The sequence below is a fragment of the Microcaecilia unicolor genome, chromosome 4, assembly GCF_901765095.1.
Source record: "Microcaecilia unicolor chromosome 4, aMicUni1.1, whole genome shotgun sequence".
Classification (NCBI taxonomy): domain Eukaryota; kingdom Metazoa; phylum Chordata; class Amphibia; order Gymnophiona; family Siphonopidae; genus Microcaecilia; species Microcaecilia unicolor.
In genome coordinates this window covers 369,982,210-370,007,591 of record NC_044034.1, presented here as the reverse complement: position 1 = coordinate 370,007,591, position 25,382 = coordinate 369,982,210, and the positions used below count along the sequence as shown (strand labels likewise).

Below are 25,382 nucleotides of genomic sequence, written 5' to 3'. Positions count from 1 at the left end.
AAAAGTCACTCCCGCGCCTATAAGCTCCGCTTCCGAGTGACGTGTATATTACATGCCCTGGACGTGTAATATACACGTCACTGGACACATCTATGATGTGTGACATGCGTACAACAGCCACAGTGACACCGTATGTTTAGCGAATGACTATTGTGCGCATGCGATTCCTACACCGCTACCAGGGATTTCACCAGAATAACGATATTTTCATGCATCCACCTTTTCAATACTGCGCCGAACATTTGCGAGTTGGTTTTTTAGAGCATCCATCGTTTTTTTTTCAAAATCGGTAAGTTTACTACGTGACTTTTACGTTTTCGGTTCTTTTACCTTTTGTTGATGCATCTACCCCTCAGTCTCTCGGCGGCTCTGGACTAGACTGTGTATCATTGCTCTGTTCCCCCTTGATTATTGACTAGGTTGTAACACATGTATAGGCATCCTTACCCAGATTTCCAGCTCTGTTCTAGATGCCACAGTTGGCCATAATAAAAAGGATCCAGGACTCAGAACCAGGAAGAAACCATGAGCTGGTTAATATGTGTTTGCTTTGTTTTCTAGTCTGTGCTTTCGTAACATTTTGGTTGTGTTCTATCAAATCAATTAATTCCTGTTTATAGGTGGTAAGGGCTATGTTTTGTTTATTTGTAACACTTATACCCTGCGCTTTCCCACTTATTAGCAGGTTCAATGCGGTTTACATAATATAACAGGTTTACAAGATAACATAGAATGGATAACAGCTGTAATATATTGTATAAAGAGGTGGACAATTAGATGTGGGTAAGTAAGATGGGTAAGGGAGGAGGGTGGTAGAGGTAGGGAGTGGGAAGAGGGTGTGTATTAGGATAGTGTGTTGTTAATTAAGGAAGATTGCATAATGAGGGTTGGCAGAGGGATGAATTCAGAAAGGATTAAGTAGGGAAGCATATTCCAGGTTCTGTCTTATAGTCTGATCCGGACAACACGGATGTTCTTTACAACATCCGTAAAATCCGCCCCTTTTTCCGAGCACTCTACCAATACCCTCATCCACACCCTTGTCACCTCTCGTTTAGACTACTGCAATCTGCTTCTTGCTGGCCTCCCACTTAGTCACCTCTCCCCTCTCCAGTCGGTTCAAAACTCTGCTGCCCGTCTCATCTTCCGCCAGGGTCGCTTTACTCATACTACCCCTCTCCTCAAGACCCTTCACTGGCTCCCTATCCGTTTTCGCATCCTGTTCAAACTTCTTCTACTAACCTATAAATATACTCACTCTGCTGCTCCCCAGTATCTCTCCACACTCGTCCTTCCCTACACCCCTTCCCGTGCACTCCGTTCCATGGATAAATCCTTCTTATCTGTTCCCTTCTCCACTACAGTCAACTCCAGACTTCGCGCCTTCTGTCTCGCTGCACCCTACGCCTGGAATAAACTTCCTGAGCCCCTACGTCCTGCCCCATCCTTGGCCACCTTTAAATCTAGACTGAAAGCCCACCTCTTTAACATTGCTTTTGACTCGTAACCACTTGTAACCACTCGCCTCCACCTACCCTCCTCTCCTCCTTCCTGTACATATTAATTGATTTAATTACTTTATTTTTTGTCTATTAGATTGTAAGCTCTTTGAGCAGGGACTGTCTTTCTTCTATGTTTGTGCAGCGCTACGTATGCCTTGTAGCGCTATAGAAATGCTAAATAGTAGTAGTAGTAGTAGACTCCTAATTTAAGTAAAGTCATTTGTTTAGGCTTGTTTGAAGAGGTAAGTTTTTAGCAGCTTCCGGAAGGGTAAGTGGTCATTGACTATACGAATAGATCTTGGCAAGGCGTTCCAGAGTTGGTTGCCTATGACGGATGCATAGTATGTTTTGTACTTAATTCCTTTACAGTTGGAAAGATGTAAATTTAGGTAAGTACGAGAAGATCTAGAGCCGTTCCTGGTTGGAAGATCAATCAGATTGTACATGTAGCCTGGGGATTCTCCGTAGATAATCTTATGAATCAGCGTGTGAACTTTGAAATTAACTCGTTCCACAATAGGGAGCCAATGAAGCGCACTCAAACCGCGACTTACCATAAAATAAGTCTGGCTGCTGTGTTTTGGGCGGTTTGGAGTTTTTTTCAGGATTCGGGCCTTGCATCCAATGAAAATGCTATTACAGTAGTCAACGTGGGTAAGTACAGTGGATTGGACCAAACTGCGGAAGGTTTTTAGGGGAAGATAGGATTTCACGTGCTTCACATCCGGGGCTGGTGTTTGGGTGGTGGGGCTAGTTCTGGGCAAGACTTCTACGGTCTGTGTCTTGAAAATGGCAGATACAAATCAAGGTAAGGTATACACAAGAAGTAGCACATACGAGTTTATCTTGTTGGGCAGACTAGATGGACCGTACAGGTCTTTTTCTGCCGTCATCTACTATGTTGCTATGTTACTATCATGTTAAACATTTTCTTTGGCGTTGCTTTTGTGTGATTTTCCAGAGTTAGTTTTGCAGAGAAAAGTGTGACTAAGCATTTTTTTTTTTCAATCAACCATTTGTTACCACGAAGTTTGACGTCCTGTGCGGGAGACTGAAAGGTGGTTTTCCTCTCAAAAAGAGGAGCAAATGATCTGGCTTTAAAAGGGGTGGCCATCTTAGTCTGGTGTAACAAAACTGACTGAGGCAGGCAGCACCTTATAGACCAGGGGTGGCCCACCACTGAATTTTATGTGGCCCCTCCGAGACCATGAGAAGTGTATACAGAAAACGCTATTAACCACAATTTTGGCAAGTTTAAACACTGTCTTTTGCAAATATTTTCAGAACAGCAACTCCAGCTGCTTCTTTCCATTGTTTTTTTCACTTAAATTCATTTTATTTATTTATCACAGAAGCTCTGGGCTTTTTCAGTTCTGACACTGTGTAATGCCGCGGCCCACCAGGGATAGTACTGTCATTCATGCTGCCCTCTGTGTATAAAGGTTGCCCACCCCTGTTATGGATCCTAAGGAGCTTAGCCGAGATTGGGTGGCAGAGCCAGCCGGTGGTGGGAGGCGAGGATAGTGCTGGGCAAACTTATATGGTCTGTGCCAGAGCCGGTGGTGGGAAGAGGGGCTGGTGGTTGGGAGGCGGGGATAGTGCTGGGCAGACTTATACGGTCTGTGCCAGAGCCGGTGGTGGGAGGCGGGGCTGGTGGTTGGGAGGCGGGGATAGTGCTGGGCAGACTTATACGGTCTGTGCCAGAGCCGGTGGTGGGAGGCGGGGCTGGTGGTTGGGAGGCGGGGATAGTGCTGGGCAGACTTATACGGTCTGTGCCAGAGCCGGTGGTGGGAGGCGGGGCTGGTGGTTGGGAGGCGGGGATAGTGCTGGGCAGACTTATACGGTCTGTGCCAGAGCCAGTGGTGGGAGGCGGGGCTGGTGGTTGGGAGGCGGGGATAGTGCTGGGCAGACTTATACGGTCTGTGCCAGAGCCGGTGGTGGGAAGAGGGGCTGGTGGTTGGGAGGCGGGGATAGTGCTGGGCAGACTTATATGGTCTGTGCCAGAGCCGGTGGTGGGAGGCGGGGCTGGTGGTTGGGAGGCGGGGATAGTGCTGGGCAGACTTACACGGTCTGTGCCCTGAAAAGGACAGGTACAAATCAAGGTCAGGTATACACAAAAAGTAGCACATATGAGTTTGTCTTGTTGGGCAGACTGGATGGACCGTGCAGGTCTTTTTCTGCCGTCATTTCATCATTTACTATGTTATAGACTAACCCATTTACTGAGGCACAAGCTTTCCGTGACCTAATCCACTTTGTTTCTTTCTACACCTGAAAGGGGGGTTAGAGACGCAGGGTATAAACAGTCGCGGTTTATTGCTGCAGCTTCTGCTGAGCTTGCTAAAAACCAGACTAGACTACACTAGCAGCAACCCCACTGTTCGTAGACCATAATTCCTGTCACATAATTCTTGATAAGTACCCTTTAATGGCAGCTGGTCTTAAGTACAGGGTCTACAGGACTGCATTTATCAGCTTGACGTTCAACATTATTATTGATCAAATCTTTAATTGTGCTTAACCTATAACGCACTGGTGCAGATCACTGAAAGCTGCTAAAAAGTTAAAGGGATGCAAGACCACGGAAACCCCTAGTTACTCGCATACGACACATACTCTATGAAAGATAATTTGCAAAATTATCCAAACATTGGTCTTCTTGTGTGTAGGGATACAACTTTCCATTGATTTTATTTCTAAGTGCTTAGCTGTATTTTATTTTCCATTTTCTTATAAGTTAAAGAGATCCCAGTGGACGAAGAACAAGATACACAGAGCATTAATCTCCACAGCAAATGAACAGACTGTATGCAGCTCTAGCTATGTTAATTACCGTTCATTGATTAGCAAAGGTAGAAAACAAAGATTCTCGAAAGCTCACACAAGTTCAACCTGGTGCCAGACAGGAACGAACCCCTGACTTTCCACTTGCTGGCTTGTTAGAAAGAGATGCAGGTGTGACCTCAGGAGACATTGAAAAAGCTCACAAGGTTGTCCATTACCGGGGTCATTTTTACACTCAGTGCAGGCCAGCGGGGGGGGGGGGGGAGGGAGGGCAGTGGTCCCAATGCACCTGCTGACATTTCTACAAGCTTTGAAGCACGTGGAACTGTGCAGGGCCACCGAGGGGAATGGCGGGGGAGGGGGCAAAATTCCCAGGGCCCAGCCTCCAAGGGGGTTCCAGTGCCCACCCAGCGATAGCATGACTCTCCTGCTCCTGTGCACCAGCAGAGCAGCGTTATCGCTCTATCGCCTTAACTCTGCTCTGCTGCTCACAGGTAGAGTTACCATATTTTGTCCCCCAAAAAGGAGGGCACATGCACTGCCCCCACCACACACCCCACCCCTGTCACACCCTGCCCTGCCCCCTTTCACGCCCTCACGCCCCCTGTCACAGTTTCCCCTCCCCCATGTCACACCCCCCTCCCCGTCACCTTACTACTGCCCTGGTGGTCTAGTGACCTCTTCGGGGCAGGAAAGAGCCCCCCCTTTCCTGCCCGGAGAACTGCCCTGCATGCATCCTTCCTGTTGCTGATCTCGGCGCCGATTCAAAATGGCCGCCGAGAGCTGACGTCTCGCCAGGTCACTTCAACTCTCAGGAAGGATGCATGCAGGGCAGTTCTCCGGGCAGGAAAGGGGGGGCTCTTTCCTGCCCCGAAGAGGTCACTAGACCACCAGGGCAGTAGTAAGGTAAGGGGAGGGGGCTGACGGGGAGGGGCAGTGATGGGGTGTATGACAGGGGGGAGGGGAAAATGTGACAGGGGACGGAGCGAGGGCGTGAAAAGGGGAGACGGGGTGTGAAAGGGGCGGGGCATGACGTGAAAGGGGCAGGACATGTGTCCTACTTTTTGGGGGACAAAATATGGTAACCCTACTCCTGCCCTGATGATCACTGGACCACCAGGTACAAGGCTGGTAGGCCCTACTAGATGGTAGGGGGTCATTTGGGAGGGGAGTAGGGGCTTTATCAGGGGGATGCGATTGAGCAGGAGGCTTGATCAAGATAGGGTAATCTGATCGAGGGTTGGAGGGTTTATCTGGGGTATGTGATTAAGGGGGTGCAGGAGCTTGAATGGGAGGGGGGCGGGCACTAGCCCCTTTATGTTACAGGCTGGATGTATTGGGCCACAGCTTTGAGGGATAATGCAACCTTGAGGTGGCTCGTGCAGTGCTTTGCACTTACTGGGTTAGTCAACAACCTGCGGGACTCTTATACTGCAGTCTGCTAAATCCTGTGGTACATCAAGCTCACGTTGAGCCACAAATGAATAACTTTCCCCCTAAATACCACTATTTACATGTGAGATGTTTCTAAAATAATTCTCCATGTGTCTTACAGGTACAGACTTGTTCATAATGGCACACTGGGAAGAGACATAAGTACATATAAGTACATAAGTAGTGCCATACTGGGAAAGACCAAAGGTCCATCTAGCCCAGCATCCTGTCACCGACAGTGGCCAATCCAGGTCAAGGGCACCTGGCACGCTCCCCAAACGTAAAAACATTCCAGACAAGTTATACCTAAAAATGCGGAATTTTTCCAAGTCCATTTAATAGCGGTCTATGGACTTGTCCTTTAGGAATCTATCTAACCCCTTTTTAAACTCCGTCAAGCTAACCGCCCGTACCACGTTCTCCGGCAACGAATTCCAGAGTCTAATTACACGTTGGGTGAAGAAAAATTTTCTCCGATTCGTTTTAAATTTACCACACTGTAGCTTCAACTCATGCCCTCTAGTCCTAGTATTTTTGGATAGCGTGAACAGTCGCTTCACATCCACCCGATCCATTCCACTCATTATTTTATATACTTCTATCATATCTCCCCTCAGCCGTCTCTTCTCCAAGCTGAAAAGCCCTAGTCTTCTCAGCCTCTCTTCATAGGAAAGTCGTCCCATCCCCACTATCATTTTCGTCGCCCTTCGCTGTACCTTTTCCAATTCTACTATATCTTTTTTGAGATACGGAGACCAGTACTGAACACAATACTCCAGGTGCGGTCGCACCATGGAGCGATACAACGGCATTATAACATCCGCACACCTGGACTCCATACCCTTCCTAATAACACCCAACATTCTATTCGCTTTCCTAGCCGCAGCAGCACACTGAGCAGAAGGTTTCAGCGTATCATCGACGACGACACCCAGATCCCTTTCTTGATCCGTAACTCCTAACGCGGAACCTTGCAAGACGTAGCTATAATTCGGGTTCCTCTTACCCACATGCATCACTTTGCACTTGTCAACATTGAACTTCATCTGCCACTTGCCACAAATTGCAATCTATTTTAGTAATGTCAACCTTCTCTGAGTTATCTTTTCAGCAAGTCGCCGTGCTACAGTCAAGCAATCTCTTAGGAACTTTGCCATAAATCAGGGGAAATTCAGTAAGAATCCAGACTGCATGACATCCCATGAAACACATCTTTGGGGTTACTAAAAGATTCAACCAGAAATCCAGCCATTTGGATTCCAGAAAGGAGAAACAGGGGTGATATGATACAGACGTTCAAATATTTGAAAGGTATTAATCCGCAAACGAACCTTTTCCGGAGATGGGAAGGCGGTAGAACGAGAGGACATGAAATGAGATTGAAGGGGGGCAGACTCAAGAAAAATGTCAGGAAGTATTTTTTCACGGACTGAGTGGTAGATACTTGGAATGCCCTCCCGCGGGAGGTGGTGAAGATGAAAACGGTAGCGGAATTCAAGCATGCGTGGGATAAACATAAAGAAATCCTGTTTAGAAGGAATGGATCCTCAGAAGCTTAGCCGAGATTGGGAGGCGGGGCTAGTGCTGGGCAAGACTTCTTCGGGCTGTGCCCTGAAAATGGCAGATACAAATCAAGGTAAGGTACACACAAGAAGTAGCACATATGAGTTTATCTTGTTGGGCAGACTGGATGGACCGTGCAGGTCTTTTTCTGCCGTCATCTACTATGTTACTATGCTATATATGTTGTGGGTTTTTTTAAACATTTTTCTAACAGCACAATATTTTCAGTCCATAATTTCAAGAGCAGCTATATATTAACAGAAAGAAAAACAAGGTTCACAATTCTAAATCCACGTTTTCGCTGTTACTCATCTTTGCCAGCAGTATGTGTCGTCTGGCCAGTGAACAAAACGCTGAGCTTTATTTATGTGACATTCTAAAGGTCGCAGGGTTCCCGACTCTGCCCGCAGCAGGACACTTACCGTGCACTGTTCTAACTGCTTCCGCAGAGCCTCCGAATCCCCGAGGGCTGGCCATTCTTCATTCAGGAACACATCCACTTCAGCCATCCATTTCTTCAGGGTTTTAGTGTCATTCTGTTTATAAAAGAAAAGTTTAATGGTATCAGGGGGGCTCAGCCAACTGCAGGATCATAATTCAGTGCAGCGATACGTCTCAGCACCGGCAGAAGAATAACATTTAATGGTTTAAAGGTCTTTGATCATTGCGGTGGGCCCTGATCAGAAGACACATATTAAATATCGAGATGCCTACTGCCAAAAAAGTGAACCTTTTCCTGCTGTTTGAACAAATACCAGTCAAATGAAACGTCCACCGTTAAGGAACAACTTTACCAAGGGGGAAATTTCTATTACTTACATTTGCACTTGGCCCCTCAGCTGTACGGTAGAAAAGCATTAGTATCGTAGCTATCCTGCTTATTTTCGAAGGAGATGGCCGGCCATCTTCCAACACAAATCAGGAGATGGCCGGCCATCTGCTAAACCCGGCCAGATCGGTATAATCGAACGCCGAATTTGGCAGGCTTCAACTTCCATCGCAGGGCCAGCCAAAGCTCAAGAGGGCGTTCCCTTTTGTTTGTTTGTTACATTTGTACCCCGCGCTTTCCCACTCATGGCAGGCTCAATGCAGCATACATGGGGCAATGGAGGGTTAAGTGACTTGCCCAGAGTCACAAGGAGCTGCCTGTGCCTGAAGTGGGAATCGAACTCAGTTCCCCAGGACCAAAGTCCACCACCCTAACCACTAGGCCACTCCTCCAAAGTTGCTACTATTTGAGATTCTACATGGAATGTTGCTATTCCACTAGCAACATTCCATGTAGAAGTCTGCCCTTGCAGATCACCAATGTGGCCGGGCAGGCTTCTGCTTCTGTGAGTCTGACGTCCTGCACATAGGTGCAGGACGTCAGACTCACAGAAACAGAAGCCTGCGCAGCCTTCTACATGGAATGTTGCTAGTGGAATAGCAACATTTCATGTAGAATCTCCAATAGTAGCAACATTCCGTGTAGAATCTCCAATAGTATCTATTTTATTTTTGTTACATTTGTACCCTGCACTTTCCCACTCATGGCAGGCTCAATGCAGCATACATGGGGCAATGGAGGGTTAAGTGACTTGCCCAGAGTCACAAGGAGCTGCCTGTGCCTGAAGTGGGAATCGAACTCAGGTCCTCAGGACCAAAGTCCACCACCCTAACCACTAGGCCACTCCTCCACTCCTTGCATCTGGAAACTACTGGCCCATTACCTTCAGCAAGGAACAGAGCTAACAGCATATTCATCAGCACAGATTCAGGTTATTTGGGACAGGCTGGACCACTCCCCCTGTTCTAACCTGGATCGGCCTCTCTGTCGCCTTTGCTAGTAAAATCTCACTTCTTTCCTTCCTTGTCTTGGAAAAATTGCTTGGGTTGCATCGGTACTTACCTGGAACTGTTTCAGTTTGTTAATCAGCTCCTCCAGTTTCTGGCAGTGCTCTGCCAGCTGAGCTGACCCTTTCTTCCAGCGACTAAGAACCCCTTCAATTTCAGATCTGTGTTTTTCTCTGACTTCAGTGGGTGCTTTGCTGGAGAGCTCCTCCATGGTGGTACTGAGATAATTGACGCAGCCTTGCTGTTCCTGCAGAGAACTCTGTAAGGCCTGCAAGAGAAAGAGTGAATCACACTGCTTGTGTTGCACAGTTCAGCCCTGTACTATGTAGAAAAGAAATAAACAACACCCCATCATGGACCAGGGGTGTTAAATTCACTGCTTCACTTATGAATCATGGAAGGAAGCACCAGAAGGTCTGTCCGCTATATCCCAGGAAACTCCTTCAATACAATGGAATTTACAGTGAGCTAACGGGGATCCTGGGAAAAGATCGTCAAAATTTTGTATCAATAATGCTAGAAAAAAACACCTACAAATATGTGTGAAAGACATTAATATCACTGAGTATCTGCTATTGTGGGATTGTTTTTACTCTGTTCTGCCTTGACATATTTCGGAATCGATCCTTTATTGAATAATAACAACAGAGAACTACAGTCAAGCCTTCTAACATCAGAAAAAAACAATTAACAGCTTTATAAATCATATCAACTGCTCTGGTTTTACTTATAAGGTATGCTGTTCAATACCTTGTTCTAAAATTAATTTAGCGTGTTCTTTTTTCAGGTATTTTAAGAAAAAGTCTTAAAAAAGATGATCGCCAAGTCTATGTTCAGAGAGTTGGTACAACCTCAGTGATGTTCACACTCATAAGTACATAAGTGCTGCCATACTGGGACAGGCCAAAGTTCCATCAAGCTCAGCATCCTGTTTCCAAAAGTGGCCAATCCAGGTCACAAATACCTGGCAAGATCCCAAAAAAGTACAAAACAATTTATGATGCTTATCCCAGAAATGAGCAATGGATTTTCCCCAAGTCCATTTTAATAATGGTCTATGGACTTTTCCTTTAGGAAGCCGTCTAAACCTTTTTTAAACCCCGCTAAGCTAACCACCTTTACCACATTCTCTGGCAACGAATTCCAGAGTTTAATTACACGTTGAGTGAAGAAAGTTTTTCTCCGATTCTTTTGAAATGTACTACTTTTTAGTTTCATCGCACGCCCCCTAGTCCTAGTATTTTTGAAAAGAGTAAACAAGCGATTCACGTCTATCCGTTCCACTCCACTCATTATTTTATAGACCTCTATCATATCTCCCCTCAGCTGTCTTTTCTCCAAGCTGAAGAGCCCTAGCCACTTCAGTTTTTCCTCATAGGAAAGTCATCCCATCCCTTTTATCATTTTTGTCGCCCTTCTCTGCACCTTTTCTAATTCCACTATATCTTTTTTGAGATGTGGTGACCAGAATTGAACACAATATTCGAGGTGTGGTCAAACAAAATACCAATTACACAGATAAACACACACTGGTGTCTGCAGAAGAGATTTATGTAAACTGCCTGACCTTCTGCTGACACATCCTGATCTATTTAAATTGTATGCTAATGACTCCAAAATGAGGGCATATAACAAAAGAGAGGGAATGAAGTACAAACTAAAGTCCAAACAAAAAAACAGCACCACGGGCCTTTAAAAATGGAACACAGTTCTTTAATGAATGAGCCTTGACAAAAAGACCCGACACGGGCCGTGTTTCGGTGACTAGCACCTGCGTCAGTGGTCACAGTGATGACGTGGAAAACTTGGGGAATAACTCGAATATATTCCTCTACAATATATTATTCCTTACCTCACGTGTCATATAGTAAAAGCTACAAAGCACCAAGGCACTTTCACTTTCTGTATCCAAACGGATCCGTTTGGATACAGAAAGTGAAAGTGCCGGGTCTTTTTGTCAAGGCTCATTCATTAAAGAACTGTGTTCCATTTTTAAAGGCCCGTGGTGCTGTTTTTCCAAAATGAGGGCAGCCATCAAGAGAAATTTTAGACAATTATTGTGCTTTATACGTAGGCTATTCTGCTGCTCACATTTTAAAATTTGAAGCTGAACACATTAAAAAATGTTTCTCAGGTCAGGACTGTTTTCAACATTTGTTCTGATAAATCCTACCTTACTGATTCTATTTAATTATTTATTAGGATTTATTTACTGCCTTTTTGAAATAATTCACTCAAGGCGGTCTACAGTAAGAATAAATCAAACATAAGCTAGCAATTTGATTGGCAGAAATTGGGAACAGTCCCATTCTATCCAAACGTTTCAGCCACTTTTCAGCTCACTTTTCCCTTCTCTGTATTGGCCCCTGTTAATATGTAACTTCTACATAGTTTCAGAGAAACCAAAGGAGAGGGCTTAGAATTTCCCAAACTGAATTAGGAACTGGTCAGGCATGAGGATGAGAAAGAGCCATGGTGGAACTCAAGCTGACATTCAACGGGTTCCTTTTCAAACCTGCTTTATTTTTCCTTAGTTTGTTGTTGGGAGAAAGGAACTTTTGAAGCGCTTCTCTGCAGCTAGACATGATAAAACAGTTCAAGAGACCCTCTAAATCAGGGTTGTCCAACCTTGGTTCTCAAGGGCAGCAATCCTGTTGGGCTTTCAGGATTTCCCCAATAAATATGCATGAGATTTATTTGCATGTGCTGTCTTCACTGTATGCAAATAGATCTAAGAACATAAGAACAGAAGAATAGTTATACTGGGACAGATCAAAGGTCCATCAAGTCCAGTATCCTGTGGCCAATAGTGGCCAATCCAGGTCACATATACCTGGAAAGATCCCAGAACAGTAAAATAGATTTTATTCCACTTATCCTAGAGATAAGCAGTGGATTTTCCCAACTCCATCTTAATAATGGCTTATGGACTTTTCTTTTAGGAAAATATCCAAATCTTTTTTTTAAACCCTGCTAAGCTAACTGCTTTTACCACTTTCTCTGGCAACGAATTCCAGAGCTTAATTACTTGTTGAGTTACAAATTTACTACTTTGTAGCTTCATTGCGTGCCCCCCTAGTTCTAGTCTTTTTGGAAAGAGTAAACAAGTGATTAACATCTACCCATTCCACTCAGTATTTTAAAGACCTCTATCATATCTCCCCTCAGTCAGCCCTAGCCGCTTCATCCTTTCCTGATAAGGAAGTCGTCCCATCCCCTCTATCATTTTCGTCGCCCTTCTCTGCACCTTTTCTAATTCCACTAAATATTTTTTGAGATGCGGTGAGCAGAATTGAACACAATATTCGAGGTGCGGTCGCACCATGGAGCGATATAAAGGTATTATAGTTTCATTCCTTTCCTAATACCACCTAATATTCTATTTGCTCTCTTAGCCGCCGCTGCACACTGAGCAGGTTTCAACATATCATCAACGATGACACCTAAATCCCTTTCCTGGTTGGTGACTCCTAAGTACATAAGTAATGCCACATTGGGAAAAGACCAAGGGTCCATCGACCCCAGCATCCTTTCCATGACAGCGGCCAATCCAGGCCAAGGGCACCTGGCAAGCTTCCCAAACGTACATTCTATACATGTTATTCCTGGAATTGTGGATTTTTCCCAAGTCCATTTAGTAGTGGTTTATGGACTTGTCCTTTAGGAAACCGTCCAACCCCTTTTTAAACTCTGCTAAGCTAACCACCTTCACCACTTTCTCCGGCAACGAATTCCAGAGTTTAATTACACGTTGGGTGAAGAAAAATTTTCTCCGATTTGTTTTAAATTTACTACACTGTAGTTTAATCGCATGCCCCCTAGTCCTAGTATTTTTGGAAAGCGTGAACAGACGCTTCACATCCACCTGTTCCACTCCACTCATTATTTTATATACCTCTATCATGTCTCCCCTCAGCCGTCTCTTCTCCAAGCTGAATAGCCCTAGCCTCCTTAGTCTTTCTTCATAGGGAAGTCGTCCCATCTCCGCTATCATTTTAGTCGCCCTTCGCTGCACCTTTTCCAATTCTACTATATCTTTCTTGAGATGCGGCGACCAGAATTGAACACAATACTCAAGGTGCGGTCGCACCATGGAGCGATACAATGGCATTATAACATCCTCACACCTGTTTTCCATACCTTTCCTAATAATACCCAACATTCTATTCGCTTTCCTAGCCGCAGCAACACACTGAGCAGAAGGTTTCAGTGTGTTATCGACGACAACACCCAGATCCCTTTCTTGGTCCGTAACTCCTAACGTGGAACCTTGCATGACGTAGCTATAATTCGGGTTGTTTTTTCCCACATGCATCACCTTGCACTTGCTCACATTAAACATCATCTGCCATTTAGCTGCCCAGTCTCCCAATCTCGTAAGGTCCTTCTGTAATTTTTCACAATCCTGTCGCGAGTTAACGTGGAACTTTGCATTACATAGCTATAATTCGGGTTCCTCTTTCCCACATGCTTTACTTTGCTCCCAACCCCCACCCCCAGAGGTCTGACCTCTAGCAGTAGTACCACGACCCTACCGCTGCATCTCATCGGTGCCATTTTGAATCCAGAACCAAGAGGGGCAGCAGCAGCTTTCTTGATGTCCGTAGACTACAAGGGATTGCTTGAGGGGAGAGGAGGGGGAATCTTTGTCAGCAGATCTGTGGGGCCCATGGGATCAAGGGTACGGCTTGAACAGAGAATAGGTAATGCCTCTGGGGTAGAAGGTGCCTGATGGGGAGGGAAGAGGTGGGAGTCCTGAACTTCAGACTAGGACTTCTATTTTACTGCACCATCTCCTTTAAGAGAGGTGGGAGTCCTGAACTTCAGACTAGGACTTCTATTTTACTGCACCATCTCCTTTAAGAGAGGTGGGAGTCCTGAACTTCAGACTAGGACTTCTATTTTACTGCACCATCTCCTTTAAGAGAGGTGGGAGTCCTGAACTTCAGACTAGGACTTCTATTTTACTGCACCATCTCCTTTAAGAATAGCTGCAGAGCAGGAAAAATAAAGCAGTTTTGTGCAATTCTGGTTGCTACCTCTCAACAAAGATAAAACAGAATTAGAAAAAATACAGAGAAGGGTGACCAAAATGATAAAGGGGATGGAATGAATCTCATATGAGGAAAAGCCAAAGAGGTTAGGACTCTTCAGCTTGGAAAAGGGACGGCCGAGGGGGGATATGACCCAGGTCTACATAATCCTGAGTGGAGTAGAATGGGTAGATGTGAATTGATTGTTTACTCTATCAAAAAGTACAAAGGCCAGGGGACACTCCATGAAATTACATAGTAGCGCATTTAAAACAAATAGGAAAAACTATGTTTTCACTCAATGCATAGTTAAGCTCCAGAGATCACTGATAGAGGATGTGAGAATAGCATAGATGGGTTTAAAAATGTTTGGAAAAATTCCTGGAAGTAAAGTCCATAAACTCTTGCAGACCTGGGGAGAGTCACTACTTGTCCCTGGGATGGGTAGCATGGAATCTTGCTACTCTTTGGGATTCCGGAATGTTGCTACTCTTTGGGATTCTGCCAGGTACTTGTGACCTGGATTGGCCACTGTTGGAAGCAGGATGCTGGGCTTGATGGACCTTTGGTCTGACTCAGTATTGCTATTTTTAACTTCTTAGCTTACAAAGTTCAGTGCAAGCTGTGCTACTCAACTTACACAATAAAGAGGTGTTTTCCATGCATTTGCATCTCATTATTATATATCACATGGTACCTTCAACTAATGTATGTAATAGGAAAATATACACAAGTTTTCTGGCAAATATCAAGCATTATTCCCTTAACACAAGTTAGTGGAATTAGAAAAGATGCAGAGAAGGGCGACAAAGATGATTAAGGGGATGGGACGACTTCCCTATGAGGAAAGGCTAAAGCGTCTAGGGCTCTTCAGCTTGGAGAAAAGGCGGCTGAGGGGAGATATGATAGAGGTCTATAAAATAAGTGGAACAGATAGATACGGAGAGTCAGTTTACGCTTTCCAAAAATACTAGGTCAAGGGGGCATGCGATGAAGCTGGAGTGCAGTAAGTTTAAAACAAATAAGAGAAAATTTTTCTTTACTCAGCATGTAATTTGACTCTGGAATTCGTTGCCGGAGAATGTGGTTAAGGTGGTTAGCCTAGCAGAGTTTAACAAAGGTTTGGATGGCTTCCTGAAGGAAAAGGCCATAGAATCTTATTAAATGGACGTAGGGAAAAATCCACTATTCCTGGAACAAGCAGTACAAAATGCTTTGCTCTGTGGGTCTTGTCGGGTGATTGTGACCTGGATTGGCCACTGCCGGAGACAGGGTACTGGGCTAGATGGACCTTTGGTCTGACCCAGTGTGGCGATGCTTATGTCTAGTAAGTATTAATTGGGACCTGCTTCTTCGTCTATGTTACTGACACATGTGCCTTCTGGGCCTCTACCTTCTTACTACTACTTCTACAGAAACAGAAGCCTGCACAGCCACGTTGCTGATCTGCAAGGGCAGGCTTCTACATGGAATGTTGCTAGTGGAATAGCAACATTCCATGTAGAATCTCAAATAGTAGCATCAGAATCTCAATAGTAGCAACATTCTATCTAGAATATCCAATAGTAGCAACAGAATCTCAATAGTAGCAACATTCCATCTAGAATATCCAATAGTAGCAACATTCCATATAGAATCTCCAATAGTAGCAACAGAATCTCAATAGTAGCAACACTCCATCAAGAATCTCCAATAGTAGCAACATTCCATCTAGAATAGGGAATGGGAACTTACTTATATATTCTACAGTTCATATACTGTTCCCCCAAAGTTCAGTCACCCTGCTCCCCTCCCCCCCAAAGAACACTCTCCACGGAAAATACTTACATTCTTTCAAAGAGACACACTGTACACAACAGTGATATTACCAGGGACAACCATCTCTCTAATAAATGAGCTGTGACCGACGTGCTGCGCATGCGTCACTTCACAGGTCTCTTCCGACGTGCAGCCACTACGCCGCCGCTACCACCCCTCCAACCCCACGAGGTCGCCGCAAAACCCTCCACGCCACCGCCCCCGCCCCCATCTGTGCCGGGCCCCCTGCACTGACATCACAGCGTCAAGAACTTAATTAATTAACCTATATTGAAGACGATGCTGAGCATTTTCCATAACTATTAATAAATCACAAGGACAAACTTTGGACAAGGTTGGAATCTACTTACCAAACCCTGTCTTTAGCCACGGACAGCTGTATGTCGCATTTTCTAGAGTTAGAAATGCTTCAGATGTAAAAGTTTTAGTTAAAGAGACATTAGAACAAGGTAAATTAATTGAAGGATCTAATGCTGTTTACACAAGAACATCCTATATAATAAAAGGCACCTCCACCATTCTGAAGCTGACTGCATGGCTGAGGCATTCCTGCTCTCTGTATCCATCTCCTGAATTGACATCATGTACTTCCGGGTTCGTCACAAGCAGAAGTGACCAACCACACGAGGTTTCTCGGCTTCAGAATGTTGGAGGTGCATTCTATTAAATAGGATTGGTCAGTTCCTTTCCTATATAATAAAACACACCTCCAACATTCTGAAGCTGACTGCATGGCTGAGGCATTCCTGCTCTCTGTATCCATTTCCTGAATTGACATCACGTACTTCCGGGTTCGTCACAAGCAGAAGTGACCAACCACATGAGGTTTCTCGGCTTCAGAATGTTGGAGGTGCATTCTATTAAATAGGATTGGTCAGTTCCTTTCCTATATAATAAAAGGCACCTCCAACATTCTGAAGCTGACTGCATGGCTGAGGCATTCCTGCTCTCTGTATCCATCTCCTGAATTGACATCACGTACTTCCGGGTTCGTCACAAGCAGAAGTGACCAACCACACGAGGTTTCTCGGCTTCAGAATGTTGGAGGTGCATTCCATTAAATAGGATTGGTCAGTTCCTTTCCTATATAATAAAAGGCACCTCCAACATTCTGAAGCTGACTGCATGGCTGAGGCATTCCTGCTCTCTGTATCCATCTCCTGAATTGACATCACGTACTTCCGGGTTCGTCACAAGCAGAAGTGACCAACCACACGAGGTTTCTCGGCTTCAGAATGTTGGAGGTGCATTCTATTAAATAGGATTGGTCAGTTCCTTTCCTATATAATAAAAGGCACCTCCAACATTCTGAAGCTGACTGCATGGCTGAGGCATTCCTGCTCTCTGTATCCATCTCCTGAATTGACATCACGTACTTCCGGGTTCGTCACAAACAGAAGTGACCAACCACACGAGGTTTCTCGGCTTCAGAATGTTGGAGGTGCATTCTATTAAATAGGATTGGTCAGTTCCTTTCCTATATAATAAAAAGCACCTCCAACATTCTGAAGCTGACTGCATGGCTGAGGCATTCCTGCTCTCTGTATCCATCTCCTGAATTGACATCACGTACTTCCGGGTTCGTCACAAGCAGAAGTGACCAACCACACGAGGTTTCTCGGCTTCAGAATGTTGGAGGTGCATTCTATTAAATAGGATTGGTCAGTTCCTTTCCTATATAATAAAAAGCACCTCCAACATTCTGAAGCTGACTGCATGGCTGAGGCATTCCTGCTCTCTGTATCCATCTCCTGAATTGACATCACGTACTTCCGGGTTCGTCACAAGCAGAAGTGACCAACCACACGAGGTTTCTCGGCTTCAGAATGTTGGAGGTGCATTCTATTAAATAGGATTGGTCAGTTCCTTTCCTATATAATAAAAGGCACCTCCAACATTCTGAAGCTGACTGCATGGCTGAGGCATTCCTGCTCTCTGTATCCATCTCCTGAATTGACATCACGTACTTCCGGGTTCGTCACAAGCAGAAGTGACCAACCACACGAGGTTTCTCGGCTTCAGAATGTTGGAGGTGCATTCTATTAAATAGGATTGGTCAGTTCCTTGAAGCACAGCCAGAGATCAGCATCCTGCACAGTAACGCTCAGACACCAGAGAGAGGGGGGGGGGGGCTGACACCAGAGGGGGGGGGGCTGACATCAGAGAGGGGGGGAGGTATCTCTGTCACACATACACACTCTCTCTCTCACACACTCTCTCTCTCTCACAGTCATGTCTTTTTCTCTCTCACTCTCACACACTCTGTCTCACACTGTATCACACAGTCACTCACATACTCTCTTGGTCTCATACACTCAGTCTCACAGAGAGTGTGTATTTCACACACACACTCTCTCGCACACACTGTATCTGAGTGAAACACACTCTCTCTCTCTCACACTGTGTCTCACATACGCACTTGCACACACTCTCATTCTCACACACACACACTCTCTCTCTCTCTCACAGACACACTCGCACCCAGACTCACTCTCTCTCTCACACACAGTCACTCTCGAATACAGTCTCTCAAAACATACACACTCCGAGGAAAACCTTGCTAGCGCCCGTTTCATTTGTGTCAGAAACGGGTCTTTTTTACTAGTAGTATATAAAAGTGTACTATAGACATCAACTCACATTACATTCATCAACTTTTAAATTACATTTCAGAAATAAAAAATCTTGCCCGTTTTAATGGGCTTAACGGCTTGTCACTATGATAGAGAAACAGGATGGTCTGCTGTTATAATAAACCTCCCACGTGTGCGGGGGGAGGGGGAGGTGTCACCTACCTTGAGTTCCCTGAGCCTGCGCTCCATGATTCCCAGTTCTGTGACGGTAACCTGTGGCAGGGAGAGTTTGCTTTCTGCTTGCTGGATCCACAGCAGCAAAGTGCTAACCGTCTCCTTCTGGCGTGGAGGGGGCAAACTGTCAAGAACTGAGAGAGAGAGAGAGAGGAACCAGTTCATCATCTTGCACTGGAAACCTTTAGTGCAATCAATAAACTACGAAGACAAATTGTTTGGAAACGCTGGACAAAGACCCTGAATGATGGCGAAGCATTTACTAATTATACTTCGTTTGCAAATCCTATTTCTTTGTCTGAATTTGTTATCCCAGTGCTTCTTTTTTAGTTCAATCAGTTTTTTATTGATTTTATAACATATTGTAAATTTAGTACCAATGACAATATCAGTTAACAGAAAGGTCAATGTACTGACTATATATATATACATATATGTATATTCGTATGAAGTATGCATGCATATCAGATGTTATAGTATTAATGCCAATGTTTGAAAAGTACCTGTACATTAATTACTTAGCTGGATGAATATTTAATCACCGGAGACCAAATTTTATTATATGCCATAAAGGAACCACATTTCTCTGCTGCTACGTTTTTGTATTTAGCTGTTAGACATACTGAGTTCCACCACATTTCGTAGGTTAACTTTGTAAAATCTTTCCAGTTTTGACATATCAATTTTATAGCCACTTGGATCAATATACGTAGTAGTTTAATTATATGTGGTGATAATGTATTGTTAATGCCGAAATCTCCTGCTATTATCGTTTTGTAAGTTAAAGAAATCTTTAAATTTAGTATAAGAGAAATTGTTTTCTCTATTTGAGACCAATATTCATCCAGTAATGGGCAATGATATATTAAATGGTCCAAGGTTCCTATATTGTTGCAGCAGGACCAGCAACGATTGGAAGCATCTTTTGATATCTTAGATAGTTTATATGGAGGGGCATAATTGAACGAAAACGCCTATCTCCATGGGCGTTTATCTCCGAGAACGGGTCCGTGAAGGGGTGGACCGAACCGTATTTTGGGAAAAAATAGACGCCCATATTTTATTCAACAATGTGTGAGCTGGGCGTTTTTGTTTTTCAGCGATAATGGAAAATGAAAGCGCCCAGCTCAAAAACGAATAAATCCAAGACATTTATTCGTGGGAGGGGCCAGGATTCGTAGTGCACTGGTCCCCCTCACATGCCAGGACATCAACCGGGCACCCTAGGGGGCACTTTTACAAAAACAAAAAAACAGGTAAAAGAGCTCCCAGGTGCATAGCACCCTTCCCTTGTGTGTTGAGCCCCCCAAATCCCCCTCAAAACCCACTGCCCACAAGTCTACACCATTACTATAGCCCTAAGGGGTGAAGGGGGGCACCTACATGTGGGTACAGTGGGTTTGGGGGGGTTGGACGACTAATAAGCATTAAGCAGCACAATTGTAACAGGTAGGGGGGATGGGCCTGGGTCCACCTGCCTGAAGTCCACTGCACCCCCTAACAACTCCTCCAGTGACCTGCATACTGCTGCCAGGGAGCTGGGTATGACATTTGAGGGTGAAAATAAAAAGTTGTGAAACATCATTTTTTTGTGGTAGGAGGGGGTTAGTGACCACTTGGGGAGTTAGGGGAGGTCATCCCCGATTCCCTCCAGTGGTCATCTGGTCATTTAGGGCACTTTTTGGGGCCTTATTCGTGAAAAAACAGGGTCCAGGAAAAGTGTCCTAAATTCTAGCTAAAAACGCATACTTTTTTCCCATTATCGGTGAAATGCGCCCATCTTTGTTCGGCAGATAGCCACGCCCCAGTTCCGCCTTCGCCACACCTCTGACACGCCCCCATCAACTTTGTCCGCATCCGCGACGGAGTGCAGTTGAAAACGTCCAAAAATCGGCTTTCGATTATACCGCTTTATTCATTTTTGTGAGATAAACGTCCATCTCCCAATTTAGGTCGGAACTTGGGCGTTTTTCTCGTTCGATTATAAGCAGGATGGTGTCCACATAGCTCTATGTATATATATATATATATAATAGTGTGTGTGATGTATGCTACATGTTTTACCTGTTGAAAATACTTTGGAACTGGATTTTATTATACAAAAAAATATGAACAGTTTATTAGTTATTCCTCACTTGGGGGTCCTTTTACTAAGGTGCGCTGAAAAATGGCCTGCGCTAGTGTAGACGCGTGTTTTGGCCGCGCACAGAATTATTTTTCAGCGCACCTGCAAAAAAATGCCTTTGTCAAACGTTTTCCCAAAATGGACGTGCTGCAAAATAAAAATTGGTGCGCATCCATTTTGGGTTTGAGACCTTACCACCACCAGCCATTGACCTAGCGATAAAGTCTCATGCGGTAACCAGACGGTAATGACCTACTCGCGCTAAAAGGAACTCAGCACGCGGCAGAAAATAAAAATTATTTTTCAGCCACGCATATCGGCCATGCGCCAAAAATGGAATTAGCGTGCGGTAACTTCATTTTGGCGCATGTTGGGTGCGTGTAGATGCTTATCCTGCTTATAATCGAAATAGAAAAACGCCTATATTGTGACCCAAATCGGGAGACGGACGTTTATCTCACAAAAATGAATAACGCGGTATAATCGAAAGCCGAATTTGGACGTTTTCAACTGCACTCCGTCGCACATGCGGACAAAGTTGATGGGGGCGTGTCGAAGGCGTGGTGAAGACGGAACTGGGGTGTGGTTATCGGCCGAACAGAGATGGGCGCCTTTCGCCGATAATGGGAAAAAAATATGCGTTTTTAGCGAGAATTTAGGGCACTTTTACTGGACCCTGTTTTTCCACGAATAAGGCCCCAAAAAGTGCCCTAAATGACCAGATAACCACCAGAGGGAATTGGGGATGACCTCACCTGACTCCCCCAGTGGTCACAAACCCCCTCCCACCACAAAATATGCCATTTCACAACTGTTTATTTTCACCCTCAAATGTCATACCCACCTCCCTGGCAGCAGTATGCAGGTCACTGGAGCAGTTATTAGGGGGTGCAGTGGACTTCAGGCAGGTGGACCCAGGCTCATCCCCCCCCACCTGTTACTCTTGTGCTGGTAAATGGGAGCCCTTCAAACCGCCCCCCAAACCCACTGTACCCACATGTAGGTGCCCCCCTTCACCCCTTAGGGCTATAGTAATGGTGTAGACTTGTGGGCAGTGGGTTTTGAGGCGGATTTGGGGGGCTCAACACCCAAGGGAAGGGTGCTATGCACCTGGGAGCTGTTTTACCTTTTTTTTTGTTTTTGTAAAAGTGCCCCCTAGGGTGCCCGGTTGGTGTCCTGGCATGTGAGGGGGACCAGTGCACTACGAATCCTGGCCCCTCCCACGAATAAATGTCTTGGAGTTATTCGTTTTTGAGCTGGGCGCTTTCGGTTTCCATTATCGCTGAAAAACAAAAACGCCCAGCTCAAAAAAAGATAAACGTCCATGTTTTTCGAAAATACGGTTCGGTCCGCCCCTTCACGGACCCGTTCTCGGAGATAAACGCCCATGGAGATAGACGTTTCCGTTCGATTATGCCCCTCTATGTGGCTTAGTAAAAGGGCCTCTTGGTACTCCAGCTGGCCTTAGGAAATGGAAAACTTCAGATCTTTTTCGTTCTCTTATTACTTGCTGGGCAGACTTATCCGAAAATGGCAAGGATAAATCAAGGTCAGGTATGCATATAAAGTAGCACATATGAGTTTATCTTGTTGGGCAGACTGGATGGACCGTACAGGTCTTTTTCTGCTGTCACCTACTATGTTACTCTCCTGCTGATTTTTGAAGGACAAGGCCGGCCATCTTCCGACACAAATCGGGAGATGGCCGGCCATCTCCTAAACCAGGCCAAATCGATATAATCCAAAGCCGATTTTGGCTGGCTTCAACTGCTTTCCGTCGCAGGGCCGGCCAAAGTTCAAGGGGGCTTTCGGCAGGGTACGGAAGGCGGGATGGGGGCGTGGTTACAATAATGGAAAAAAGAAGGTCGACTCTGACGAGCACTTGGCCGGCTTCACTTGGTCCATTTAGTTTTAGGACCAAGCCTCAAAAAAGTGCCCCAACTGACCAGATGACCACTGGAGGGAATCGGGGATCACCTCCCCTTACTTCCCCAGTGGTCACCAACCCCCTCTCACCCCCAAAAAATTTTTTTAACATTTTTGTGCCAGCTTCTTTGCCAGCCTCAAAAGTCATACCCAGATCCATCACAGCACTATGCAGGTCCCTGGAGCAGTTTTTAGTGGGTACTGCAGTACACTTCAGGCCATGCCACCTTTTTGCCTGCGCACATTAGAACTTAGACGCACTGCGTTATAGAATATGTTTAGCGAGTTGTGCAGATAAATTCTAAGTATTGCCAATTAGTGCTCATTATTGCTTGTTATCAACGCTGATTGGCTCGTTAAGCCACTTAAGTTATGCAGATTGTTCCAGAATATGCTTAGGTGTGCTACAGAGAATCCAGGGGATAAAGGCTAATTCTATGACCTAGGCACGAACGGTTATGTGCCTACTGCATGTGCAAATATTTAGAATCGGTGACATAGCCACAGGGGCCCCTCAGGGGCTTAGGCCCCCTCCAAAACTACAGGACCATATGAATGGTTGGTGGGAACGCCCAAGCCCCGCCAGCCAAAGAGATTCAATGGCCTATCCCCGCCTGTGCTGCCTCGGTTGGCAGGGTGCTTCAACCACGGATGGTGGTGAGGATCTGAAGGTGATGAAACAGTGTGACAAGGCGGTGGCCGTAGCCAGAAGGATGTAAAGAGACAGGTGTGACCAGCAGTAGAAAGGAGGTGTTGATGCCCCTGTATAAGTCGTTGGTGAGGCCCCACCTGGACTATTGTGCTCAGTTTTGGAGGCCGTATCTTGCTAAGGATGTAAAAAGAATTGAAGCGGTGCAAAGAAAAGCTACAAGAATGGTATGGGATTTGCGTTACAAGACGTATGAGGAGAGACTTGCTGACCTGAACATGTATACTCTGGAGAAAAGGAGAAACAGGGGTGAAATGATACAGACGTTCAAATATTTGAAAGGTATTAATCTGCAAACGAACCTTTTCTGGAGACGGGAAGGTGGTAGAACTAGAGGGCATGAAATGAGGTTGAAGAGACTTGTGCAAAGATAAGACATTTTTACAAAATATATAACATAAAGTGTATTTAACACAGTATGTGATCGCAGATTTTCAAAGTTTTTTCAATAAAAGGGGGTGGGTAGGAGGTATGCATGGGGACATCAAAGCATATCATTGATATTCTAACAGGATGGGTGTGGATAAAAGAACTGCGATATCGGGGTTTTTTGCCTATGATGAAGAGAAGACCATTAGGTCTGTTATAGCTCCGGAAGATTATTTATTGATCTTGGAGCTCTTTGAGGCTTTTCCCCTGATAATCTAGTCATTTTGTAGAGTGTGGAATTTACTATTTTTGAATATTGTATACTGGTATCCACATGTGAAACTTCCTTTATAAAATGTTACTTTAGGTGTCACTATTACAGAATGACTGGGAATCTCTCTCTCCCAAGAGCTGTAATTGTTACCTCTGCACCATTCGTATCCCCATCCAAACTACAATGGAAATCAAACCTGACTATGGCAGGAATGCACAGTACCAAATTCTAACACAGTAACATAGTAAATGACAATAGATAAAGACCTGAACGGTCCATCCAGTCTACCCAACAAGATAAACTCATTTTACATGGTATATGATACTTTATACCTGAGTTTGATTTGTCCCTGCCTTTCTCAGGGCACAGACCGTAGAAGTCTGCCCAGCACTGTTCCTGTACTAAAAGTTCTGAAGATTCTGGAATCCTAAAGAGTTACAAGATTCTAGAATCCCAAAGAGTAGCAAAATTCTACTACTTATTTCTATAGTGCTACTAGACGTATGCAGCACTGTACACTTGAACATGAAGAGACAATCTAATTAGGACAGATAAACGGAACAAATAAGGGATAAGAACAAAGAGTAGCAAGATTCTGGAATCCCAAAGGGTAGCAAGATTCCATGCAGAATCCCAAAGAGTAACAAGATTCTAGAATCCCAAAGAGTAGCAAAATTCTAGAATCCCAAAGAGTAGCAAAATTCTACTACTTATCATTTCTATAGTGCTACTAGATGTACGCAGCACTGTACACTTGAACATGAAGAGACAATCTAATTAGGACAGACAAACGGAACAAATAAGGGATAAGAACAAAGAGTAGCAAGATTCTGGAATCCCAAAGGGTAGCAAGATTCCATGCAGAATCCCAAAGAGTAACAAGATTCTAGAATCCCAAAGAGTAGCAAAATTCTAGAATCCCAAAGAGTAGCAAAATTCTACTACTTATCATTTCTATAGTGCTACTAGATGTACGCAGCACTGTACACTTGAACATGAAGAGACAATCTAATTAGGACAGACAAACGGAACAAATAAGGGATAAAGGAATTACTAAGGTGGGAATGATAAAACATGGGTATGAACAAGTGAGTAAGGGTTAGGAGTTAAATGCAGCATCAAAACGGTGGGCTTTTAGCTTAGATTCGAAGACGGTCAGAGATGGAGCTTGACGTACCGGCTCAGGAAGTCTATTCCAGGCA

The 25,382-nt window shown here is 44.8% G+C and overlaps 1 protein-coding gene across 1 annotated transcript in view; it reads right to left on the bottom strand.

Annotated features, from left to right (window-relative positions):
• The window catches only part of DMD (dystrophin), a 2,615,032-nt gene that overhangs the window by 1,456,800 nt on the left and 1,132,850 nt on the right, over positions 1-25,382 (bottom strand). Inside the window, exons 22-24 of the mRNA XM_030202363.1 lie at positions 18,766-18,911; positions 9,175-9,387; positions 7,706-7,819 (exon numbers count right to left, since the gene is read on the bottom strand). Coding sequence (XP_030058223.1) covers positions 7,706-7,819; positions 9,175-9,387; positions 18,766-18,911 — 473 coding nt within the window. The remainder of the gene's footprint in view (positions 1-7,705; positions 7,820-9,174; positions 9,388-18,765; positions 18,912-25,382) is intronic.